General features: G+C 34.5%; 4 protein-coding genes across 4 annotated transcripts; all 4 read right to left on the bottom strand.

Annotated features, from left to right (window-relative positions):
- Positions 1-2,155: 2,155 nt before the first annotated feature.
- Positions 2,156-3,634, bottom strand: LOC149904502 (uncharacterized). Its single transcript, XM_090107493.1, has 4 exons — positions 3,563-3,634; positions 3,247-3,462; positions 2,881-3,047; positions 2,156-2,413 (listed from the first exon to the last, which is right to left on the bottom strand). The coding sequence occupies exons 1-4, from the start codon at positions 3,572-3,574 to the stop codon at positions 2,266-2,268; spliced, it is 543 nt and encodes a 180-aa protein (XP_089963619.1). The 5' UTR covers positions 3,575-3,634; the 3' UTR covers positions 2,156-2,265.
- A 2,378-nt stretch (positions 3,635-6,012) lies between these two features.
- On the bottom strand, positions 6,013-8,100 carry LOC149904501 (uncharacterized). Its single transcript, XM_090107469.1, has 4 exons — positions 8,023-8,100; positions 6,902-7,957; positions 6,596-6,762; positions 6,013-6,172 (listed from the first exon to the last, which is right to left on the bottom strand). Exons 1-4 carry the CDS (start codon positions 8,065-8,067, stop codon positions 6,106-6,108), a joined length of 1,335 nt encoding a protein of 444 aa, XP_089963595.1. The 5' UTR covers positions 8,068-8,100; the 3' UTR covers positions 6,013-6,105.
- A 3,677-nt stretch (positions 8,101-11,777) lies between these two features.
- Positions 11,778-14,594, bottom strand: LOC149904500 (cuticle protein 19-like). Its single transcript, XM_090107501.1, has 4 exons — positions 14,538-14,594; positions 14,242-14,418; positions 13,291-13,457; positions 11,778-11,877 (listed from the first exon to the last, which is right to left on the bottom strand). The coding sequence occupies exons 1-4, from the start codon at positions 14,547-14,549 to the stop codon at positions 11,808-11,810; spliced, it is 426 nt and encodes a 141-aa protein (XP_089963627.1). The 5' UTR covers positions 14,550-14,594; the 3' UTR covers positions 11,778-11,807.
- Positions 14,595-18,653: 4,059 nt separating this feature from the next.
- LOC149904499 (cuticle protein 19-like) lies at positions 18,654-19,562 on the bottom strand. Its single transcript, XM_090107502.1, has 4 exons — positions 19,497-19,562; positions 19,188-19,364; positions 18,880-19,046; positions 18,654-18,745 (listed from the first exon to the last, which is right to left on the bottom strand). The coding sequence occupies exons 1-4, from the start codon at positions 19,506-19,508 to the stop codon at positions 18,676-18,678; spliced, it is 426 nt and encodes a 141-aa protein (XP_089963628.1). The 5' UTR covers positions 19,509-19,562; the 3' UTR covers positions 18,654-18,675.
- Positions 19,563-25,989: the final 6,427 nt, after the last annotated feature.

Genomic DNA, 25,989 nt, shown 5'->3' with positions numbered 1-25,989 from the left:
ATCTGTTCTAAGTATAATATTTTACAGCATATTCAAAAGCAAAATGATGTCGATAAAAACATTTCAGGTAGTTTGAGAAGTGTGCCTGATTTAGTAAAAGCTCATTTTCACACTGTTTGTATGCATTTTCTGAGAACATTTACTATGGTAATGTTTATTTTTTTTTACACCATATGAAAGAAGAGATTTCAATGAATAAAAGGCACCCCAAGTTTTTGAAAAAAGTTGATAATTTGACGGGTGACTTTTCGATTGAAAATTAGGTTGTTTTTTTGGTATTAATTCAAAATAAGGCGAAAAAATAAATATTTTCAATCAAATAAATTACAGTGTATTTGGGACATAATAAAGCAAGTTTCTACCAAATGTCGTAGAAAAAAAATAAATTTTGAAGTAGATAAAAATAAAAAACCAAAAACTTGGTTTTTTGAATTTTTCACCTAAATTTTGAGGTTATGAGAAAAAATTGTCAATACAAAAGTTGTAGATCTTTTTATTATCTACAACTTTGCCATTGAACTTTTTTCCGTAGGACTTGTAGTTTTGTCGGAAATCAAGAGAAACCAATTTTTTCTCTTAAAAGCTCCCCCCTCCCTTTTCCCGAACTCGGATTGACCGTAATTTATTTTTCCTTTAATTTTCATCATATTCCCCTCCTTTTCTAATGGGTTTCATCCGACTGCGATTTTTTTTTGTTTCAAAAATTATCTACTCTAGTCTATAGGTATCTACATCACTACAGCTTTATCCGGTGATGAAAAATATCACGAATGTAGAAACAATTCAGAGTGTGTCTTTGTCATCTATTTGAACAGTTATACTTTAATGTAAATTTCGCAAATATAAGGTATAAAAATAAAATTAAAAAAGTGCCATGTCGCATTTTTCTGGGAGCTAAGTACGAACATAAAAACCAGTTCAGTGAAAATGTAGCTTTATGTTCGGTATTGAGGTAGTGCAATAGTAAGTTTTTTCAAGGCTTTTATAATCTTGATTAAACTTTAAACTTGAAAACTCTTCTAAAGCTCTATAGAAGCAATTATGATTTGTTAAGAGACAATAGCTTGTAATTTAACCGATATATTGATGAACGATTGACATAATACGATAGTACGTTCATAACAATTAACAACATACTATAATTTCAGATTTCTTAACATACATTATAAATTATTGTAGTATTGACTTTTGACATTAATTTAACAAAACAATTACATTAGTGGTGTCATTTTGTATGCAATAATAACATTTTATTTGATAATGATGTTTTATGAATAAACTAGCTTTCCGCCTGCGGCTTCGCCCGCGTTTTCAAAAAAAACCCGCATAGTTCCCGTTCCCGTGGGATTTACGGGATAAAACCTAGCCTATGTCACTCAGAAATGATGTAGCTTTCCAACAGTGAAAGAATTTTTCAAATCTGCCAAGTAGTTTCGGAGCCTATTCAATTCATACAAACAAACAAACAAACAAAAAATCAAACCTTTCCTCTTTATAATATTTGTACTTATAGATGTATAGAAAAACAGCATATATCCATTTGAATTGTCTTTTAATTCCACCAATAATGACATAAAATATTGCAAAACATAACCTGCACCTGCTGTAGGAAATTGGTAGCAATTTGTTTCTTGACAATTTTGCACATAATGGGACACATGTTTGTGCGACCGGGGGACGCATACTTGTATCTTGTATAATAATTGCGTTTAAATTGGCCTTTATGTGTCGAGAAATTACTGTCGTACAAGTGTCGAAATAAGTACGTTCTATGTTATGAATTTGTGGTACGATCAAAAATTATACGCGTATACCAAGAGCAGACAAGGTCGGTCCCGAGGTAAGTACCGTTGCTCATATCTTAAATTTATCGATTTAGAATATAATAAGAACCTTTACGCAAGGATAAGTTGAATGTTTAATTATATTGTAAAAAATGTAAAGTCCAAAGAATGGAGCACGCGAGCACGCGTGTCTGGTAGGTAATTACTATATTAATAATCACTTTTTGGGCTATTAACTATCGCAATGTTCCAAGGGTAATACTTGAATATTAATGTGAAATAACCTACGCTTAATAAGAAGGAAAAATTCGTGTTATGGATCTTATGAAGATTAGTGAATTATATATAGATTTCATAATAAAACAAATAAATACTGATCAGTAAATTGTATATTTATTTACAAGAGTATTCACACAGAAGTTCTATACACATAAATATCACAACTCATTCATTCAACGCGATCACAACCTAGTTTATTCGTTTAGTAGTGGAGACCATGATGGCCATGAGCGAGGGGAGCGACGTGGATGGGGGCAGCGTGGACCACGGGGGCAGCGTGGACGGCGTGGACGGCGTGGACTACCGGGGCGGGGTGGTGGCCGGGGGTCTTGTGGACCACAGCGTTGAAACTGCAAGTACAATCAATCGTTAATATGATATTAGTTAATGAGGTAAGGTAAATATGACATAAGTTTCAGGGGATCAGCTACATTAAATTAGAGTTCTTATGGAGTAATAATAAGCATGTAACTTTGCAGCGCTATTATATTAAAAAGGTGGTAAAATGGTTAAGAAATACGTTTGAGGAGCTGCATTAAATCAACGATAGTTATTTAGTAGCAATTGTTAAGTATTGTTTGATTAAATCATAATTGATGTTGCATTTCACATTATATTATGACAATGCTAATTAGTTATTTATGTAAGCAGATATGCGTGGTAAAGTTGAATCTATGGCGCTATCTTGATCGGATTGTTATTAATTAGAATAATTCCTGTTTCAGATTCTAAGATTTTATTTTGAGGCAAATTTACAAAATTATAAGAAGTGTAAGATTTATTTAGGTTTTAGGCATGATTTATATGATTATCTTACCCATGATGGTCGTCAGCGGTGTAGTCAACTTTGCGAACGGAACCGTCGGGTTCAACCAGAGAGTAGGATCCGTGGACAGCACCACCGTCGCGGCTCTCGTGCTGGGACTTGTGGTCGCCGGTGTGAGGGTCAGCGACGGAGTAAGAGTAGTCGTATCTTGGGTGAGACTGCAAAATGAATAAATAAGGTGATATATTTTTTTTGAACGTTTGCACGTTTGTATGACTTTTTATATTCTATTGATTATGCAAAATATTTTAAAAGCTTCAGAAGCTTTCTTGTAACAATCTGTTACGAAGTCCTTAATGACTGTGTGCAAAATAGGGTTTCAATAAATGTGTAAATACAATACTTAGTTTTACTTACGTATTCAGCATGTACTGGGGCAGCATGGACGATGGGAGCGTGTACGACAGGAGCATGAACTACGGGGGCGGCGTGAACCACTGGGGCGGCATAGTACGAAGCTCCGTAGTGTACGGGGGTGTCGTGGCGTACAATGCTTTGGGAGGACACGGCTCCATGGTGCACTGGAAGGAAGCCAGCGTTGACGGCTGCCAACACGGCACTTATGGTGACAATCTGTCAAACAAACAATGGATTAGAATATTTAGATCCTGCACCTTTTGAAATCCTTAACAAAAAATAACTTAAAGGATTAAAGTTAGTTCTATAGGCTTACTTTGGAGAACATTTTGCTGTATTAATCAGAGCAGGTGACTGATATCATTATCGTGGTTGCCTGGACTTTTATATGAAATCCAAAACCAACTGGACAGCCCTAGTGGTGGGGTGTACGGTCAGTGAGTTCCGTAAGTTTGACATAGCGAGGTCATACGTTTCGCGCCTTCGATAATAGGCCTCCTTCCTCAATCTTGTCATTTGCGCCCTGCAGCCACGACTATGTGTACGAACCACAAGCTCTGTTATTTGACATTCGAGCTTTGATATATTATGATTTGAACAGCCAGCTCATGTATTTATGGTTTCAGTTAAATCAAATAGCATTCTGATTTAAATGGAAGTAATATCACTAAAAATGTTTTTACCGGGAAAATGTACACGCATTAGTGATAAAGAATATTTTTTAATTCAAAACAGTTTAATATTTCGATATATATGACATTTAAAAATATAAAGGTTACATTTCAAAGAAATTGGCTTATCTAAATAATCCATACAAATGTCGTTACATCGAAAAAATGTCCTGAAATAGTGTGGTAAGTTTTGCGTAATCGCAAATTGTTCATAATTTTGACAAATACGTAAATTATGTCGATAATTATTGCAGATAAAGTGTGCTATGTAACGTAATCGAAATAAATTAAATTTTGTTTTCGGTACAAAAAAATCTTATATTTCATGGATATTAGATACTAGGTATGCACATTAGAAAATAATAAAACAATTCAAAAATACACGATTGTGTAATGTATAATGATCCTTAATCTGTTTAACATTGTCCGAATCATTGTCCGAATATTACGGACATAGAGTGATAGATAACATTCTCCCGATAAAAACATTGTCAGTGGGTCAAATATTACTTCAAGGCTATCCAAAAATTAGCAACCAATTAAAGGCGTCAACCCACTGATACGAAGCAGTAAAATCGATCTCATTATTGCATTATGCGTTACAAAACTGAATATCGTGTGCACTTTATAAACCACATGGGGGTCACTTATCTAAAATTGTCAGGTATTTGGTTTCCTAACTACCTTCGTAATGCGATCATAAGGGTCGATATAACTAATTGTGTAATGAACTTATTGAAATAATGAAAAAACCATTGTTTAGACACGCCTTGACTCAGTAACCCTGTGTCGACATCTACTCTAATGTTTTTCTGAGTGAATGGTATGTGTGGACATAAATCTGATAGAAAACGAACTACTTAATAAGCATGTAAATAAAGTTAAATTATGCATCTAAATTTGTAAATTGAGATCGTAATTATACACCTATAGAGATCGTACAGGCGAAAATTGTATGATCATCATTATCACAGTTTAAATTACCTATTTTTATTTATTTACTTACGTTATTTCATTTATTTACTCTATTTTGCTATGTTGCCATGTTAAACACACGTCAACAAACAAATACTTGGACAAAGATACCTTAAATTTCTCGAAGACTTTTACAACTAGAGAAAATTTGTAATCCTAGACGAAAGAACAATAGCAAAACCACACATCAATACGCATATAGTAACAATATAGCGAAAATCCGTTTTCTAAATGGTTTCCGGTGTACCTACATGTATCATTATTATATTCATTTAACATATCTTGTTTATTGATGTATTATTATTACTTACGTTAATGAAATTTAATCTGGATTCGAGAACTACAATGATTCGTTGATTTCGGAATAAATATGTCAGTAATTAGTTTGACTGTGATTCCTTGGAGTTATTTAACAAGCTCGTGAGTTGTGACACTGTTGAACAGTTAAATTAGATATTTATCTCTAGGGCATGGGCGTTTTAAGTGATTTTATTGCACGCAATTTCTCTACGCTATAATTACGATACGTATTTTTGTGTAAGTACTTACTTTTACAACATATTAAACGCAATTAAGATTATTCCAGATTTAAATATATTCCATATGGTTTTTGAATTTCGTAACATTTTTGGAAAACTTAACTAAATTGTGATATATTCAGAAAATATAGATGTTATATGCTATAATAATTTGTGAAAAAAAAAATAAGGACACATTTTATTTATCTGGAATTGTATTGATAGAGACAATTCCGTCTGAAAAGATTTGCAAAGTTATATGATGGTCATAAAAATTGAGAAAGTAGTGGTGTAGGTTATGAAAAGATATTAAAATTAAATGCAAAAATGCAGTGACGAAAGTGTTTCAATTATACATTATCCAAAGCGCTACCGGAGTAATGTTGCGTATACAAACCCGACCAGCATAACTCGGACACGATCTTACGTAGAGCAATTATACCAACTAAATATATCACATAGACTATAATATATCATATACCTTGTGCAAATATGACTAATTATATTTAATTTTAAATAAGATATTTTATAACTGCATGCAACATTCTTTTATCAGTGATCAGATATGGATTTCGGGAATAACAACGCAAGTATTATTTTAATAACTTTATAGTCTTATATTTGTACATTCAGTTTTAGTAATCACAGCGAAAACAATACGGCATAACATTTCATTAGCTAATCAGATTTGATCTTTAATGGTGGTGTTGCGAAGAGTACACATGATGGCTTGGTCCTGAGTTGTGCACGACTGCATTGAAACTGTAACAATGACATGATTTCATTAACTATAAGTATTAATAAAATAAATGAAACTGGTTCGTAACGGGTTTAGGATACACTTGTTTATCAACATACTACAACTTCAGAGGTCGTGTGAGGTCGTTACTCATATGATACGCAAACAGGTTTGACCACCACATGGTTTGCAAGTGCATTATATTTTACTATACATTGAAGCTTCTTCTAGAATATCGAGCAACATTATTGAGTTTATAAACTTATGTATGAATTAGGTTACTGCAGTACGGGGTCGACAAACAAGGAAAATTTGTATGGAATATAAATTCCGCGATAGAAGATAGGTTTCCTGTTCAAATTGATTTTCATTTTTGGTATAATGATGTTAATGGGACAAATAGTCATTTATCAGTTGATTTTTTTTATATATGTTTAAAAATTTACCCATGGTGGTCGTCAGCGGCGTAAGATACTTTTCTGTAGGAGCCATCAGCTTGCAGCAGCGAGTATTCCCCCTTCACAACATCACCGTCCCGGCTTTCGTGTTGCGCCTTGTGATCTCCAGTGTGAGGGTCTTCAACGGAGTACGTGTACTCGTACTTCGGGTATGACTGAAAAGTTATTTCTAATTAATAAATATAAAGAATTTTTGTCGGTGAATAAAAAGGAGCAGAGGATTTTTTACGAAAATATATCCAATGATTATTATACTATGTATATACCTAATACTGTATTTATGTTTATACTTACGAAGTAATCTTGAGCTCTGGCGTATTGGCTGGCGTATCCATAAGTTCCGAGATTTCCGTGAGCATGACTCAGAGGAGCAATTTGATTTAAAGATGAGTGTACGTTATGGGATAAGGGACCAGCGTGGGCTAAAGGAGCAGGGTGAGCTAAAGGAGCAGGATGGGCTACAGGACCAGCTTGCGCTAATGGACCAGCATGCGCTAGAGGACCAGCATGCGCTAAAGGACCAGCATGCGCTAAAGGACCAGCGTGGGCTACAGGACCAGCGTAGGCAGCAGGTCCAGAGTGAGATAAAAGACCAGCGTGGGCATAAGGACCAGAGTGGGCATAAGGACCAGCGTGAACATAAGGACCAGCGTGGGCAAAAGGACCTGCGTGACCTAACGGACCACCATGGGCTATATATCCAGAATTGGCAAAAGAACCAGCGTTGGCGAAAGAACCAGGGTGAGCTAAGGGACCCGCATGAGCAACAGGAGCTCTTTGAATAATATCAGTTCTATCCACGTGGGAAACAGCGGATCCAAAAGAGCCAGCATGGCCAAGAGGTCTTGAGTGAGCATGACCGGCAGCTGCGTTATTCAAGGCTGCTGCATGGGCCAAGGGAGAACCATGGCCTATCAGACCTGCTTGCGCTTGAGGGCTGGCTTGTGCATGAGCAAAGGGATTAACATGTCCGACACGACTAGATTGGAAAACATCTGTTCTATCAACTTTAGATATTGCGTGAGCTACAGGAGCTGCCTGACCTAATTGAGAAGGGTATGCATGTATGTTACGGCCAAAATCGAAGTTATGACCTATTGGTGCAGCCAGAGGTGCACCATGGCCTAGAAGATTGGCATGGAGGCCGGCTTGTGGGAATGTTGAAGCATGTGCCAAAGGACCTGCAGATGCTAGGCCACCAGGATGTCCAAATGGCGCACTGTACAGGTTATATCCAGCTGCTCCATACGGACCAGCGTAAGGTGAGACGCCTTGTTGAGCATAACCTCCACGGCCATGTCCTAAAAGACCAGCTTGTGCCGCGGCTATGACAGCACCTATCACGATAATCTGAAAAATGAATTAAATTAGCATTTATTTTAAACAAATTTTTATTTTTGGTCTATGAAACTCACTTTAGCAAACATTTTTTGTGTTGCACGTGAAACTGTGACTGACATACCTTTGATAATTAATCGTGGGTTTTATAAGAAATTCTCATCATAAATCGGTGGGGCGTCGAGAGCGCATCTTAGATCGTCCTCTTACTACAAGGTCGCTTTGCTTTGTCTTCACCGTTCTCTCATTACACATTATCAATTGAATGGTGGTTAGTTAACAATAATACCATGCGAACTACGTTGAGACGGTTTTAATCAGGCCATGATAAGATGTCATTATTGTTTGTACTTTTGTTATCTTGTGGGTGAGGTAAGAATGAGGAACAAATAGATTGCAAAGCTTAAGGGTTCACATATTTTTAACTTTATGAACTCAAACATAAAAACATTATTGTCTCATAGCTGAAATTAGTTAAATGCATAATTTCATATCAAATGCATAGCGAGAATAACTGAATGGCATAGTACAAACTATTAAACATTCTTGAAGGTTACGTACTAATAGGAGGAAACGGGTGATAAGTTATTTATAAAATCTCACACATTTTTTATTTCAAAAACAGTGTTTTGAATTACATAAAAATAAAATACTTTCTGTAGTAGGTAATGAAATATATCTCTATACGAGAATGATTCCTTATTGTGGTAGGGTAAGAGGATAAATAAACAAATTATGTGAAATACTAATTACTATGGCCATACTCTAAGCTATGACCCATTATTAAAATATAATCTGAAAATCAAACCATTCTTGAATGTTTCTCTACATACAACTCTACATTTACGAAAGATTTCAATTTTTTCTTTTGGTATGACCAACCGAAAGAATTGAATTGTTCATTGATAAAGTACAGCTATCTTTCAATTTTATTTTCAAATTTAGTATGTACGTATAATGTATGTGTAAGTATTTTATAATATAACATTTTTTTAATACGTGTTTTTTAAATTATGGCGGTAACAGAAGGTTAATTAATTTATTATGGATGTGTCTAATTTCAAATTCTAATAAAGCGCGAGATGGCCTTACATTGTGTAATAGTGCCTTCTTAATTTACAAAAATCCTCATTATTTTGCGTTACAGTCCATAAAATTTTTGTAGATCTTTATGAGATAAGATTATAGAATTCCTGTAATAGATGTGATAGTTTGCAACACATAGTTTTTGCGTACGGATTTGCTCTTTTGATGTTCGTTAAGAAATTTATAATTTGCACCTGTAACATAAAATTACTGTTACTACAGCGTTGAGGCGTAGTTTTTGTGATATCCTGCATCACCATTTACTTAATGGAATCGCACATCGATATAATTTTATTATATCACTAGCTTTCCGGCCGCGGCTTCACCCGCTTTGTATAAGTTATATAATAAGTTATATACTAAAAGCTTCCTCTTGAATCACTCTATTTATTAAAAAAAAACCGCACCAAAATCCGTTGCGTAGTTTTAAAGATTTAAGCATACTTCGGGACATAGGGACAGAGAAAACAAAAACGACTTTTAGTTTTATACTATGTTGTGAAACTTTACAGTTTTACGTTCATATTACATTGATTACGTTAATTCGTTCCCTTTATTGCTTTGCTTGTTAACTTTTTAGAGCTTTTACTTGTAGGATAGTTAGTAATAAAGTTATTTTTATAGTATTTGTGTCTCTAATTTGCTTTATTTATAAAACGCGTATCGATACAAAACAAACATTCTTTACCGTAAACGTTAATTTTATTCAAACATCAAATAGTTTAAGGCTTTTATTAATAGCATCAATGCATTTGTCGAGGAAGGCTTTATAAGCTCTATCTAAATTTTAATATCACCTATAGGAGCGACACCCTACTTATTGAATGCGCTGCGTTGGGCGTATAAAGTAAGATAATATCAATATGTACTAACCTAATAGTTTATTTTAATCAAATTAATGCGGATGAAACAGCGGGGCACATGTCGTCTAAATGCATGACCGGCGTCGCGTCGTGTTGAATTTAATGATAACTATGAACTATTTGTAAGAATTTTATATTTTTGTATGATACGATTTTTGTGTTTAGAGATATTAGGCGGAAAATAAACAGGAAAAGATACCTACTAATTATAAAGCTGAAGAGTTGTATGTTTGTTTGAACGCGCTAATCTCAGGAAATACTGGTCCGGTTTGAATAAAATATTTCTTCATCTTTTGTTCTATATCATCACGCTGAGACCAACCGGAGCGGAGCAATACGGGTAAAACCGCGGGGCACAGCTAGTAGAGTTATAATGTAATCGTTTTTTTAAAAACAGGTTTAGGTACTATTCTTTACTTTACGTTTAATCCGTCAGTCCTCGGATCACAGACACAATAGAAAATCTTATTGTGTCTCGGCCCGATCGGGCCGCTCGGTGGTCAATGGGTTAATATACTTTTAACTTACATTATGAATCAAATGTATATCTACATACATACTAGCTGTTCCCGCAAACGTTGGTTGTTCTGCCTTTCTCTTAGCACTTAGGGGTCTATTTTCATAGATGTTGGCTGATTCTCAGATCTAGCCAACATCCACACAAAATTTCATGAGGATGAGGTCCAGCCGTTTTAGAGGACGATGGCAACTATCATTATGACACGAGAATTTTAGTATATAGAGAAGATATTTATCTGTGGATATTTATCTATAGTATATCTGTGTCTGGGTGTTAATTATCTATACAGGGTGTCCCACTGTTGGTATACTAAGCTCAAAGGAGGTTATAGTTTTGCATACGCTGAGTTCGTAAAAAATACTTATAAAATTCCAGACGCTCTTTTTTTTCAAATAGATGAATTCTTAAAACTGTATGTGTACACCCATAACAAGCAACCCGCCCAACTTTGCCACCCGCACGTGAGCTATCGTTTAAGATTATGTTTTCATAGACAAAATGCTCACATTAGCGAAGCGGTATATGCCGGCTGTGCGAAGCTAGAGAAGAAAACATGGATTTTCAGGAAAAATTTAGCAAAAATTTTTTGACGTAATTTTGTTGTTTAAGTATTTTTTACGTGATCAGTGTATGCAAAACTAAAAGTCCCTTCGCGCTTAGTATACCAATAGTGGGACACCCTGTATAAGTATTTATTTAAAAATTATATATGTATGGTTATCAGCCATCTGGTTTTCATATAACACAAGCGAAAGCTTAGTATGGGATCAGATTGTGCCGTGTGTGAAAATTGTCCCGAAATATTTAGGTATTTATTTATTTTATATAGAGTAAGAAAATTAATATGTGTTGAATTGTACAACAATTAAATATGTAGTGCACTAAAATTACTAAAAGTAATTTTTAATCCGGCGAAGAAATAACATAGTCGCTAGATTAGCGAATGTCTTCATCTAAATCAAAAATATTAACTAATAGAAAGAGGGAATATTTGATTTCTTTTATATGTATTTGGCACAATAAATTACTTCACCCATTTCGTAAATAAGTGCGTAAAATTATTTTTATTCTTTATCAGGCGAGGGTGAAATCGGGCGGCTAGGATGCAAGCTGCTGTAATAGGTAATAAATTAAAGAGATTTTTTTTAATTCAGTGCGTAATTTCTCTAATCAATTTTCTCCTTCTCTATCAGATAATAACATTATAATAGGTGTTATAATTTTTTCGAATTTATTTTATTTTAATGACAATAATCATAAAAAAGTAAATATAATAATTTATCTATCAGGATATTTATAATTAACGTGATTATCTTTTGTATAAATGAAAAATACAAATATTAGTTTAATATAGTTTAACATATACATTTAGCAACTTTGGTTGTTAATTTATTCAGTAGTGATGACCGTAGGCGGTGTGAGGGTGCACGGAAGGCGCCGAGTTGTGGACTACGGCGTTGAAACTGTAACAAAAATAAATAAAATATGTTATATGTGCTTATTCCATTGAAAAGTTACATTTGGGGTTGCATTTTTTAGAGGACGCAATTTTATTTTTTTGATGTGTAGGGGGGTTCAGTGTGAAGCTATCACCAAGTTTGTGGGGTCGCCACCCTTGTCCCACGGCCGCCATCTTGAAAATAGCGGTTGATATGGTTTTTACGATATATCTCTTTAACTATTTATTTGATAAAAAAAATTGTTAACATTGTTTGTTGCAAATTAAATTCTCTACAACTTTTTGTCGTAGAACTATAAATAAAAAAGTTATAAGCGAAAATGTTCAGAAATTAGAGATATTTATATTTTTCAATAAAACTTTTTTTTATCATTTTACGAAGAAATGATATCAGACCATTATTGTAGATTGTTTTTTGAGGAACAACTTTTATATACAACATTTTTTCATTAAGTAAATAGCTAAGATTTTACAGCGCTCCGAAGTGAGTACTATTTTTCAGTACTCTTAACTATACAGTATACATATATTATGTGTGTACTAATAATAATTTGTCATCAGTAATTGTTTTTAATATTTTTAATAATTAATAATTAATTTTGCAATATTATTAATAATTAATTATTGACTGAACTGACTTGAAGTCTGGAAGCGCGTTTTTTTTACGTCGAAAAGCAAGGCTGAAATGTTCTGCAGTGTGCTTCCATTTTTCTGGAGTCTGGGAAAAGAGCCAATAGCCATTATATGTATAGTTAGGAGTACTGAAAAATAGTACTTACTCACTTCAGAGCGCTGTAAAACCTTAGCTGTTGACGTAATGAAAAAATGTTGTATATAAAAGTTGTTCCTCGAAAAACAATTTACAAAAATGGTCTGATATCATTTCTTCGTAAAATGATAAAAAAAAGTTTTATTGAAAAATATAAAAAGCTCTAATTTCTGAACGTTTTCGCTTATAACTTTTTTATTTATAGTTCTACGACAAAAAGTTACTGGACAAAAGTTGTAGAAAATTTAATTTGCAACAAATAATGCTAACAATTTTTTTTTCAGATAAATAGTTTAAGAGATATATCGTATAAACCATTTCAACCGCTATTTTCAAGATGGCGGCCGTGGGACAAGGGTGGCAACCCCACAAACTTGGTTTTAGCTACTCACTGACCCCCCCTACACATCAAAAACATAAAATTGCGTCCTCTAAAAACTGCAAGCTTAGGCCTAAAAAATGTAACATTTCAATGGAGTAGCTATTTAAAGAAACATTTCAGTTGAATATGCCTTTAAGTATTGTTGCAGATGAAGAACGATAAATTTACGATGCAGACAAATCTATTTCTAGAAAATCATTTAATGCGTTAAAGCTTTATTAACTATAGATGTACACGTAAATAAAAGTTATTATTACGGTACATACCCGTGGTGGTCATCAGCGGTGTAGTGCACGTTGCGCACGGAGCCGTCGGGCTGCACCAGCGAGTAGGAGCCATGCACCGCGTCGCCGTCGCGGCTCTCGTGCTGCGACTTGTGGTCGCCCGTGTGCGGGTCCGCGACGGAGTACGCGAAGTCGTATTTGGGGTGCGCCTGTTCGTTAATTATTGATATAATTAGAGCATTAGATGATAGTATGTAATGTTTATGCATATTGACGTGTTATTAGAAAATTGACAAAGATTAATCAAGAAGAAAGTAAAACATAAAAAGAGCGTGTGTGCCAAGCACAAGTGTCAGAAGTGTAACATCTTTGGCAAGATTCAAAGACACCAAAATCGTCGCTTTACTCCATGACATGACGGTATTGCCATGACGCGACCGTTATAATTTGCTTTTAACGCGCGTTAAAAAAGGTTTATTTCAAAAATTGACAAAGGTAAACATTAAATAATTTGGAAAATCCAAAAGTGCACGCCTCATAATTTTTTTTTAATAAATATTTATTAATTATTATTTTTGTTTATTTAATAACAATTAAACCACATCGAATCAGACCCTGAAAAATGAAAGGGTTCTATTCCTGAGCATACTCAAGCGTAAGAGAAAAAAAAAGACTCGATTAGTAAAGTATTTCGGTCGCTATCGTGTTAACAAGAAAAAGGATCCGCACATACAGACACACGGACGTCCAAGACAGAACTTTTTTAAACTGTTTTTTAACTAGTTTAAATAACAAAAAAGACATCAAAAATATCATGAACGTTAAAAATAGTGTTTTTTCTTAATATGTGTGTGTATGTATTATCTTACAAGTGCAATGTATGATACATAAAGACATTTTAAGTTTGAAAAATCAGATGTTTTGCGCGAAGTGACAGTAGTACCCACCTCAACGCTTCGCTTATGAGGCGTGCAAAAATGGTCTAGAACTCACGTAGGTGTCGTGTCCTTCATATTGGTGAGCAGGGGCGGCGTAATGGCTGTAAGCCAATGGGGCCGCCGCGAGGGGAGCGTAGTGTCCCGCTCCGTGATGCACGATGCTTTGGGACGACACGGCGTGTCCGTGGAGACCGGCCTTAGCGGCGGCTAGGAACGCTCCAAAAGCAATGATCTGTAAAGGTTCGAAACATTTTATAGAGTTAATGTTTAAAAAAAATAAGTCAGGAATTAATTTTCCTGAATCTTCTCAATATAAAGCGCCTGTAAATCAATGTAAGGCAATAAACTTACTTTGCTGAACATTTTGTTTGGTTAGTTATGTTTGGTTGTAAGAGCTGATAAGATTTGATATCAGGTAGTGGTTGCAGAGTACTTTTTATATTATTTTAACGAACAATAAGTGGGGAGAAAGGAACCACGTGGTAAACTATAAATTAGAGGTCAATAAAAATCATGTTAATGTATCGCAATATTGTATTTCGTCACGAATACCGACTATTTATAATTTAGAGTTATTTATTTACACTTACCAATTGTATTAATTAATGTATGATAGATATTTATAATCGTTAGGTGAGCTCGTTGAGTCATCTACATTCTACATCCCAAAAAACACGCTGATTTGAATAACGGAGTTTAACTGTCCAAAATCTATCTTTCAGCATCTTAATCTTCATGTTTAAAATTCACCAGAAAAAATTATGTACACGAAAAAATATAATTAAATGAAAACCGCACTGCTGGGTCGCTCTGTGAAAATTATTCGAAACGGTTTTAAATATTAACATAGTCTTAAAATATATTAAACTGGTCTTTTATTTAGTCCACTTATAATAAACTCGTCATAGTTTTTACTACCTATGTATTTATCTTAGAATTTGCAATTTTAATCCATTTGGTACAAAATTTTAAAGTTTTTCCTTGTGCTTAATCACTGCACTAGTTTTGGATATTTCGTTCGTTTAATTGAAGAGTAAAGGATTAGGTGTTAATTTGCATTTGCGCATACATAATTATGTACTGCAATAAGATGTGTTAGATTAGCCGTCATGGCCAAAATTCCGGAGGTCAATGTTACATATTCTAATTATCAGAGTAAGCATAAAAAAATTATACAGTAAATATTATAGGCCGGAATTGGTGGTTAAATTAATTTAATCAATACTCTAGCCTAACAATATTACAGACTAGATTACCGCCCGCGGCCTCACCCGCTTTGTCTAAAACCTAATAAATTATATACCTACTAAAACCTTTCTCTTGAATCACTCGTTCTATTAAAAAAAATTTGGAAAATCCAAAAGTGCACGCCTCATAATTTTTTTTTAATAAATATTTGTTAATTATTATTTTTGTTTATTTATTTAATAACAATTAAACCACATCGAATCAGACCCTGAAAAATGAAAGGGTTCTATTCCTGAGCATACTCAAGCGTAAGAGAAAAAAAAAGACTCGATTAGTAAAGTATTTCGGTCGCTATCGTGTTAACAAGAAAAAGGATCCGCACATACAGACACACGGACGTCCAAGACAGAACTTTTTTAAACTGTTTTTTAACTAGTTTAAATAACAAAAATGACATCAAAAATATCATGAACGTTAAAAATAGTGTTTTTTCTTAATATGTGTGTGTATGTATTATCTTACAAGTGCAATGTATGATACATAAAGACATTTTAAGTTTGAAAAATCAGATGTTTTGCGCGAAGTGACAGTAGTACCCACCTCAACGCTTCGCTTATGAGGCGTGCAAAAAAGACGGGTTGTAGGGTGACAAATCAACATCGAGCTATGCTGCGCTGTACTGCGCTGTGCTGTGTTTGGTCAACTCGCTCGTCTAATATTTTAATGAGGATACAAACAACCCATGCTGTGCTGCGCTGTGTGAGGCTACGCTCTGTTTAAAAACGCAGCAGTCTCGAGCGAGGCGCGCTACCCGCCGTGCTGAGCCGCGCTGTGCCGAACTGTGCTATGTTTTTATGGAGCTCTGCCATGTGCGCTGTGTCGAGCTATGCTAGGTTTGGAGCACGCTGCGTGCCCCTCCATCGCCGCATTAAATTCATTAAAATTTTCCTTTTTTTCACGTATGTTGTGAGGTAACAAGCTACCGTGACTGGACTCTTTTAACGACAAAATAACACATAAAATATCCATATCCGCTTCTTCTTCACTTTCATCTTCATCGGATTCAACTATGTCGTAATGTTTACGTTTTTTTGAAAATAGGGTCATAATTGACGAGGTAAACGACTGCACGAGCTGCTGATTACTTTATACTGAGCTAGATTGTTTAGGATGTACTGAAACAAAATAGTATTGATCATACTTAGTTTATTAATTATTTTATCGACTTATAGTCTATCACAAATCAGTCCTCGAATTTGAGATGTTTTTCTTAAGTACTAGGGAAAACTAAATTAAAAACAGAACTTCTTTTTCAAAACAAAATAAACTTCTAAATAATAATAATAAACATATCAAAGCACATAATATTTATCTATGTTTGGCTTAGTTTTGAGCCTTGTCTGTCCATCTTTTCCCAAGTAAAAATCACTGGAACTTCACTGTGTTTTTCCTCACTGTCATTTTCGTCTTCATAGCAGAACCAGAACTTGATTCTTCCAGCAACAATCTGATTTGATCATCGTTCATTTTGACATGAAGTATGGCCTAAAAAATTGGCCAAAATATAATTTAGAGCAACATTCATACATATATTTTACTATACATACTTCATAAAGAATTCAAAGTCTGTAAAAATATATAAATGTACAAAATATATAATATCGCGTCGCGTCGGTCGGTCTCATGGACCGATTGGCGCCAAATGCAAAAAAAAAATCGCACACACACGTGAACTTCTGCCGACCACTCGACGTGCACTAAAATGAAGTTAGCCCCAAATCCGGAAACTAGCAAGGAACTCGACTTCACAGGATTTACCTGCATAAAAATAATTACGAAAATGTGTTTCGTCGGTCTCACAGACCAACGCGCGAGTATAGGAAGGTTAAAAAACGTAGCTTAAGAAACACAGCACATCACAGCGCAGTACAGCGCAGCATCGTTTAATTGTTAAAAAAACGTAGCTTAAGAAACACAGCACAGCACAACGCAGTACAGCGCAGCATAGCTCGATGTTGATTTGTCACCCGTACTCCGGGAGTGCCGGCAGAAGTGAAAACATTGATTATTAACGTTGAGCATGTTTGATATTTTGGAATGGTATCCGTCTTACGCTTTTTCGATCAGGTCACCTGTCCTGACGCGAGTTTAAGATTTTATACCCATTACAGAAAAAGTGCTCAACGCCGCTAAAGAAGTTTTCACTTCAAAAAACCGCATCAAAATCCGCTGTATGTATCTGTATATTGTGTTATGACTGAAAAAAAGACATGTACATAAGAACATGCCGTTCCTTGTGGTCTGTGAACATGCCAGTTTCGGCGTCAATTATAACCTATCTACATCATTGGTAGGTAGATACTTTAATTTCCTTAATAATATTTTCACAGTAATAGTCGATTTGTTTAGGATTCAAAACTACTGAGAATTCAGGGGTAGGACTAACTACTTCTTCAATCTCTTTAGCGACTGCGAATTGTTTATAAAACGTTATATTTCTCAATTGACACTTTGGGGATTTAACCTTAGTTAACAAAGGTGTCATTTACTTAACAAAGAACTTCATTATATAATATTATATCTACATTTTTCATCCTTCACCACACTTATATAAGATGTAGTTAATGTAAACGTATTTTACTAAAATATATATTTTAAAATCGTTAGTTTAGAAAGTGCAATGAATAAAGTTGCTTTCTTTATTATACTGAAATAATAGTTGCTATTCGTTTATGTTATTAATTTACTATCACAAATTACTTACTAGGTACACATAATTTCTTAAGCAAATAACATGTATTCTTTCCCTCTCCTATTCTCAGAATAATTCACAACAGAAATTTATGAAATAAAAACATTTAATTGTAAAGAGTGTCGGTCATTTAGTTGTGGGGACATAATAATATTATGTATGTTTGAGTGCGATCCTTACTAAATTATTCTCCTAATAGGAAAACATACATTTCCACGCTAATTAAAAAAAAACACAAACTTTTTAATAATTACTGTCAAAACTTGAAATTAAAGAAACTTACTGTCATTATTTTCCTTACTCAATTGCTTGAAATATGCATGTTTTTCCAAGGAGTATGGCAACAAACACGAGAATTTGAAATTTATATAAGGATCTAGATGCAATTAAGTAGATGGTATGGATGGATGTTAGATAATCAAAGGAAATTCAAGAAAAGTAGTAGAATAAATAGGAGTAATAATTTTAATTACAATTTATTTATTAATAAATAAACGTATTGCAATAAACAGCTTTGGTGATTGGTCATTGTTATTGTTTTTTAATTATTCAGTAATGATGAGGGTAGGCGGTGTAAGGGTGCACGGAAGGGGCGGAGTTGTGGACTACGGCGTTGAAACTGAAACAAATGAAATGGAAAAATTAAAAACGAACACTTACAAGAGCTTTATATTATATTGAATATTCATTTGTAAAAAAATATTATGTCGAGTATTATGGTACAACAGAACAATATGATGACCATGTATTTACCCATTGTGGTCATCAGCGGTGTAGTGCACGTTGCGCACGGAGCCGTCGGGCTGCACCAGCGAGTATGAGCCGTGCACCGCGTCGCCGTCGCGGCTCTCGTGCTGCGACTTGTGGTCGCCCGTGTGCGGGTCAGCCACGGAGTACGCGAAGTCGTATTTGGGGTGCGCCTGGTCGTGTAATATCGATATAATTAGAGCATTAGATGAAAGAGAACAGTATGTTTATTCATATTGACTTTTAATTTAAAAATTGACAAAGACCAATCCAGAAGGAAGTCGTAAAACATAACAAAAAATACTCTAACTCACGTAGGTGTCGTGCCCTTCATATTGGTGAGCAGGGGCGGCGTAATGGCTGTAAGCCAATGGGGCCGCCGCGAGGGGAGCGTAGTGTCCCGCTCCGTGATGCACGATGCTTTGGGACGACACGGCGTGACCGTGGAGACCGGCCTTAGCAGCGGCTAGGAACGCTCCGAAAGCAATGATCTGTAAAGGTAACAAAAATTATATATTGTTGCATTATTTTTCTTAAGATGAATTAAGATTTTGAAGCAATTAATCTCAATGAATCCTCTCAATACAAAACGCCTGTATATCAATGTAAGGCAGAAAACTTACTTTGCTGAACATTTTGTTTGGTTAGTTATGTTTGGTTGTAAGAGCTGATAAGATTTGATATCAGATAGTGGTTGCAGAGTACTTTTTATATTATTTTAACGAACAATAAGTGGGGAGAAAGGAACCACGTGGTAAACTATAAATTAGAGGTCAATTAAAATCATTTTAATGTATCGCAATAATGTGTTTGGTCACGCAAAACTTATAAACATACTATAGACACTATAGATTTGAACTATTTCTTCTATTGAACTTAATTATATAATTTATCTCAAACGTACACATATGTATTGACTTTATATTTACCTTCTAAATAATAAATAATTTTACGAGTTAATTCGATGAGTGAGTTGAATGAGTTCGCATTTATAATTTTATGTAAAAATTTTATTTCAGGACAAAAAATTTATAAAAATAGCGTGTGTGCCGAACCCTGGAGTCGAAAGTCAAACTTCTTTGGCAATATTCAAAGATAGGTACCAAAATCGTCGCCTTACTCTATTACGTGACGGTATTGCCATGACGCGACCTTGTAATTTTACCCTCAACGAGCCTAGTTTCACTGCAAAAGTTCTATTAATATTTAATTGATGGCGATTACTTATTAGTTAAAAATTAGTCATCTATATGTATAATAATGATTTGTGTACACAATGTATACTAATAATTTATTGAAAAGATATCAATTTGATTGCATTTTGTATTTGACTAGCATCAGAATTTTCATACTGCGATAAGGTTCACGTGAAATAACGTGAAATAAGAATGAACCAGATATCTATGTGTATATTTTTTAATTAATATGTACTATATTATATGTATTACTTTTTGTATTCCACTATCAAGAAGGGTTATTATGTTTTCTGTTATCTTACATGTATGTAGGAGCAGCCAATAAGGTCAATTTGGATATAGTTCAGCTAACTGGGCGTCCCCTTTAACAAAGTGGTTAGGTTTGGTAACTTATTCTTATATAAACTCCATGTCTCCATATCCGTAAACGATGTAGGTACCTACCTATGTATGTGAACAATAGGGAAATTTTTATCCAAATACATTTTTCTTGCTATCAATTGCTCTTAGATAAGTGATATGAAACGGTTTAAATAAAAGTAAAAAATACAAGAAGAAAAACATTATATTTTATTAAAAAATACGTGAAGCGGTTTACAAGTTTCGTCGGTCGTGTGACGAGTTTTTGCAGATTATAACTATCTATAAAAGTGGTGTATTCTACTACAATTATGAATTATTTTATTTTATCTCAAATAAATTTCAGTTATCAATATTACCAGATGAATGTTTCCGATTTCATAATTGTGATTACTTAATTTCAGCTTACCAGGCATAAAATAAAATTTAAACTTATTTACTTAAATATCAGGCGAAATTTGAGTAGTTTTTTTTATATTGCAAACAAACAAGCAGGCTGAGTCCACGAGATGTTTCATTCTTAAAAAGTCTGTATCCAAAAAAATGATGATTGATGTAGAACCACTTTTGAGAGTGGAAATCAACGTAATTTAGGTAGCTTTAATAAGAGTAATCCACGGGATTTTTTAAATGGTTTGGTATAAATTGAATTATGAGAAATAGTAAATTGAATATGTATGATAAATTGTCACTTTATTATAAAATTGTCCTTCGTCAAGATTCAGTAATTATCAAGGTTCAGTAGTTTATATCATGAAAAGAACCAAACAATATATCATTTGAAAACGTTCAGTAGAAGGTTATAATTTTTTTTATCCGATTATAATATATTTTTGGATGAAAAAGATGACTAAATTTTACAGAATAAATTAACATTTAGGTTTAATACTCCAAAGAGTTCGCTCGCGCGCGTCTTATAGCCCGGTTGTGATCTATGTCACTCCTATAAAATAATTGATTTACAGTTAAAAATAGTAGTTTACTGGTGTTGAATGTTCATTATAAGTTTTAATATGGACCACAAAGAATAAAACATTTAACTTTTTAACTCAATAGTGTATAATTATAAAATAAAAACATTTACTAAACTCAAAGTGGTGTTCGTGTGTTAATGCTCGATGTAGGTGATTTGAACATAAAAGTATTCACTGTACCGACAAACATCGCTTCGCAACTAATACTCTCCCATCTGTTCGTATAATTCACCTTTAAGCGTAGGCTCACAATTAGCGCTTACTGAGTAGTGCGGACTACAAGTTCGGAGAACCCAAGTTCGATCCGCATCAAGCACAAATAATATATTTTTATTTTTTCTTTTGTTTTATTTTGCCAATCATGATGCAATGTGGTGCATGTCTGCAAAGTATGAGAGAGAGCAAAAATAAAATTTTACGTTGCTCCAAATGTCTTGAAACTTTCCACGCTCTTTGTGTATTTCAAAAAATGGAAGAATTTAACAAATTATCTGCTGAATTTAAATCTAATTGGATATGTACGGGGTGCAACGTCAAGCAAAAGAGGAGTGGGAATAATTCTGAAACTCCTATTCGATCGCCGCTTTCTACACCTACTACAAGCTACGTTACTCAGCGCGCGAAGCCTAGCTCCAACGCGAACCTTTTAGCATCTGCCTCATCGCCAGAATCCGCGAATATATCAACCGATGCTCTCAGGATTCTAATTCGTGAAGAGCTTAAGTATGTTCTGCATAATTATATAGAAGAAAAATTAGGTAACCAATTAAGTGAAATCAGAAAGGATATAGAGGAGTTTAGAACCTCACTTTCATTCATAAATCAGCAGTATGAAGATATAAAGACGGAATATCAGACAAAATTTAACACATTAGAAAGTTTGGTTGCAGCTAACACTTCACTTCGCTCCTCTATCCAAGATATGAGTTCCCGTCTAAACCAATTTGACCAGCTTAGTCGGGCCAGCAATCTAGAAATTCAATGTGTTCCTGAATTTAAAAATGAAAATATTCCAAACATGATTTCGCAACTTGCTCGCACAGTCCAATATTCGTTAGATGATAATGATATCCATTACTGTGCCCGTATTGCTAAGATGCATAAGGAAAGCCAACGTCCTCGATCCATACTTGTTAAACTAAACAGTCCTCGTACGCGCGACAACTTTCTCCGCTCAATCTTCAAATACAACAGGGAATCGAAAATAAAACTACAAAGCAGGGACCTTGGCATCGGCAGCGACCAATCCTCACCGATATATGTAATGGAGCACCTTTCTCATGAAAATAAACTTCTTCATGCCGAAGCAAGAAAGAAGGCTAAGCAACTAGACTATAAGTACGTTTGGATTAGAGGTGGTAAGATTTTCATGAGAAAGGCTCCTAATTCAAACGCCATATTAGTTAAGGATATTCACGTTCTTAAAAATCTTAACGAATAATTAATGTTTCATAAAAAAGTTCATATTAACTTGGCGTGTTGTACAACCCAACCACTTTTAGTTATAACTCTTATTTCTTTTTTTATCTTTACCAATTTTACCAATTGTTTCTAGTAATCTTGACAAATTGTTGCAAGATCTTACTTTTATTATTATGTAAAACTTCCATATTTATTTGTTATTGTTTATCCATAATAATCACATTCATCTGGTCTGCGTTTTCGTTAATTGTCTGTGAATCAATTATTTTTAGTGATAGAATTACCTGTGCTTGTGATGTAAATGAAATTGTCAGTCTTCTTACACATTTTACTGTTGAATATATATCTGTATTGATGGCGTTGATTTTGCATTTAATTATTTATTATCTTCAATCGATTACCCTACACACTACACAACTTATACAAAAAACTTTATCATGATTGACATGTCTCTGATTCGTGATATAGATGGTCCAGATTTATCAAGTTGCTACTATACTGACACACCCGAGGAATGCCAAAAACATATCACTAAAGCACACAATATTAAAATCGTTACTTTTAATATTCGCAGTTTACAACGTAATTTTAACAGCTTTTTAATAACCTTATCTCGTTTTAACATAGAATTTGATGTCATTATCCTTACGGAATGTTGGTTGAACGAAAATTCTGTTATTTATCCAATCGATGGGTACATCTCGTATAAGACAACAAAATATATTAACCAATCGTGTGGTGTAGTCCTATATATAAAAAGAACCCTTAATCACGAAGTTTCGGAACCAACACTACACGACGCGAATTGCCTTTTGGCCAAAGTGGACAACTTATTTAATCTCATCGGAATATACCGTTCACCTTCATTTAGAAACTGCACAAATTTTTTACAATCCTTAGAAAGTCTTCTACAAAATATTAACTTGATTTCTTCTTGTACAATTCTGGCGGGTGATATAAATATTAATACGTTGATGTCTAATATAAACAACGACTGTAACGAATACCTTTGCTTAATCGCAGAGCAAGGACTAAGTCCAACAATTAATATTCCCACCCGAGAAACAGCGTGTTTAGATCATATTATGGTGTCCGCCAATACTCGCGTGAACACTGTGGTTTGTAGGACTACTATAACTGATCATTACATCGTTATGGCTGGTATAAACACAACAAATAAACCCAATCGCTTAAGGGTTGACAAGTTTATGACCAAGTTGGATTTCCCTGCCATTGTTGAGGAAGTTAAAAACACTGATTGGACTAACTTGCTAATGAATGTAGACGTAAATGCAGCAGTTGATGATTTTTCCAATATGCTGTCTAATATTATCACAAGCAATTCACAACGCTTAAGAATAAATCGCTCTAAAACCATTCTGAAACCTTGGATGTCCCCCGGTCTCGTTAGATGTTCAATGGTAAGAGATATGCTACATCTAGAAGCTAAACGTAACCCTAATAGCGAAATAGCTCAATTTACATTTAAACGCTATAGGAATTTTTATCATAATCTAATTAAGAGATTGCGAGATAGTTACAATGAGAAAATGCTCACAGAAAATCAAAATAACCCAAGTAAGCTTTGGAATACTATAAAAGATATCGCATATTTACAGTCCCCTAAAGAGAACCCATCCATATCTGCTATTAAAGGTAATATCCAGGATTCTTTGAATTACTTCAATAATCACTTTTGCGCAATAGGTCAAAACTTGGCCAATGATATTCTAACCGGTATTGGAGAAACTCAAGAATCTCTGGCTTCCAACGTTTCCATTGAGAACTTTCCAGACTCATTCTTCATAGTACCTACGGACAAAACTGAAATCGAGAAAATAATTACTGATCTCAAAACAAATAGTGCAACGGGTATAGATGGTATTTCCAACCGCCTATTAAAATACATTAAGCCGTACATCTCAGCTCCTCTTGCTTATATTTGTAATTTAAGTATATCACATGGTGTATTTCCGGATAGGTGGAAGGTAGCTGCCGTATCTCCTATACATAAAAGCGGTGATAAAAAAGTTTTAAATAATTATAGACCTATCTCTCTTCTCAGTGCAATCTCGAAAGTCTTAGAAAAAATTATGAATAGCAGAATGGTTGATTTCCTGGAAAAAAACAATATCTTAACAAATCGTCAATATGGATTTCGTGCAGGTAGATCTACCGTTGATGCCGTATCTGAACTTATTCATATTGTGTCCTCTTCTCTAGATAAGGGCTTGGCCTGTGTCGGAGTATTTTTGGATTTAGCCAAGGCCTTCGACACAGTGTCAATACCAATTCTTTTGAAGAAACTGGAGAGGTATGGCATCAGAGGTATAGCTTTGGAGTGGTTCAGAAGTTATCTTTCGAACAGAAAGCAATGTACCAAATATCGCGATACTTTTAGCTCTCTTTCACCAGTAATTTTCGGCGTGCCACAGGGGAGTATTTTAGGTCCTACCCTCTTCTTAGTATATCTTAATAATATCGCCAACGTTGGGTTGAGAAATGCTGATATTATCTGCTACGCGGATGACACAGCTATTATTTTTCAAGATACTTCTTGGGACAAAGTCTTTGACGTAACAAAAGAAGGAATGTCAAAGATTGCTTACTGGTTAAACAACAATTTACTTACTCTCAATGCCGCTAAAACAAAATATCTATGTTTTCACAAAACTGCAGCCTCACAACCTTCATCACTTCCGGATCTGTCTTTTCATTCGTGCAATATTTCCTCCTTGTCTCATCCAGTTCCTCCATGCCATTGTAAAAACACAATCAGTAACGCGCATTCCATTAAATATCTGGGCGTAATATTGGATGATAAGTTAAACTTTGAAGGCCACATACATGCAACAACTGCAAGAGTTCGTAAACTAATATACCCCATGAAACACCTACGCTCTGTCGCTAAGTACGAGTTACTCAGGAGAATATATATAGCTTTATGTGAACCTATAATTAGTTATTGTATCTGTATTTGGGGTGGTTGTGGATCCTCCAAATTATTGGTTCTGGAAAGAGCACAAAGAGCCGTGTTAAAGGTTATGCTGCATCTCCCTATCCGCTACCCAACTGACTTGCTTTATAAGGAGATTGGATTGTTGAGCGTCAGAAAATTATTTATTCTCAATGTAGCATTACTAACCCATAAAAATATTCTCTCT

This window comes from Colias eurytheme, chromosome 11 (genome assembly GCF_061535395.1).
Source record: "Colias eurytheme isolate Ceu_HAF_F1 chromosome 11, ilColEury1 Martin Lab GWU primary, whole genome shotgun sequence".
Classification (NCBI taxonomy): Eukaryota; Metazoa; Arthropoda; class Insecta; order Lepidoptera; family Pieridae; genus Colias; species Colias eurytheme.
The sequence above is the reverse complement of the archived record's forward strand: the minus strand, read 5'-3'. Positions and strand labels throughout refer to the sequence as shown.

What these genes read in the sequence shown, in the direction of transcription:
- LOC149904502 (XM_090107493.1), bottom strand. An exon ending in CCCCAGTACATGCTGAATAC is followed by an intron (nt 3,048 to 3,246) that starts GTAAGTAAAACT and finishes TTCATTTTGCAG; the next exon opens with TCTCACCCAAGATACGACTA. An exon ending in ACCGCTGACGACCATCATGG is followed by an intron (nt 2,414 to 2,880) that starts GTAAGATAATCA and finishes TTGTACTTGCAG; the next exon opens with TTTCAACGCTGTGGTCCACA.
- LOC149904501 (XM_090107469.1), bottom strand. Translation starts at nt 8,067, where the DNA reads ATGTCAGTCACAGTTTCACGTGCAACACAAAAAATGTTTGCTAAA. An exon ending in CACAAAAAATGTTTGCTAAA is followed by an intron (nt 7,958 to 8,022) that starts GTGAGTTTCATA and finishes TTCATTTTTCAG; the next exon opens with ATTATCGTGATAGGTGCTGT. An exon ending in CCAGAGCTCAAGATTACTTC is followed by an intron (nt 6,763 to 6,901) that starts GTAAGTATAAAC and finishes ATAACTTTTCAG; the next exon opens with TCATACCCGAAGTACGAGTA.
- LOC149904500 (XM_090107501.1), bottom strand. An exon ending in ATGAAGGACACGACACCTAC is followed by an intron (nt 13,458 to 14,241) that starts GTGAGTTCTAGA and finishes ATTAACGAACAG; the next exon opens with GCGCACCCCAAATACGACTT. An exon ending in ACCGCTGATGACCACCACGG is followed by an intron (nt 11,878 to 13,290) that starts GTATGTACCGTA and finishes TTTTTGTTACAG; the next exon opens with TTTCAACGCCGTAGTCCACA.
- LOC149904499 (XM_090107502.1), bottom strand. An exon ending in ATGAAGGGCACGACACCTAC is followed by an intron (nt 19,047 to 19,187) that starts GTGAGTTAGAGT and finishes TTACACGACCAG; the next exon opens with GCGCACCCCAAATACGACTT. An exon ending in ACCGCTGATGACCACAATGG is followed by an intron (nt 18,746 to 18,879) that starts GTAAATACATGG and finishes CATTTGTTTCAG; the next exon opens with TTTCAACGCCGTAGTCCACA.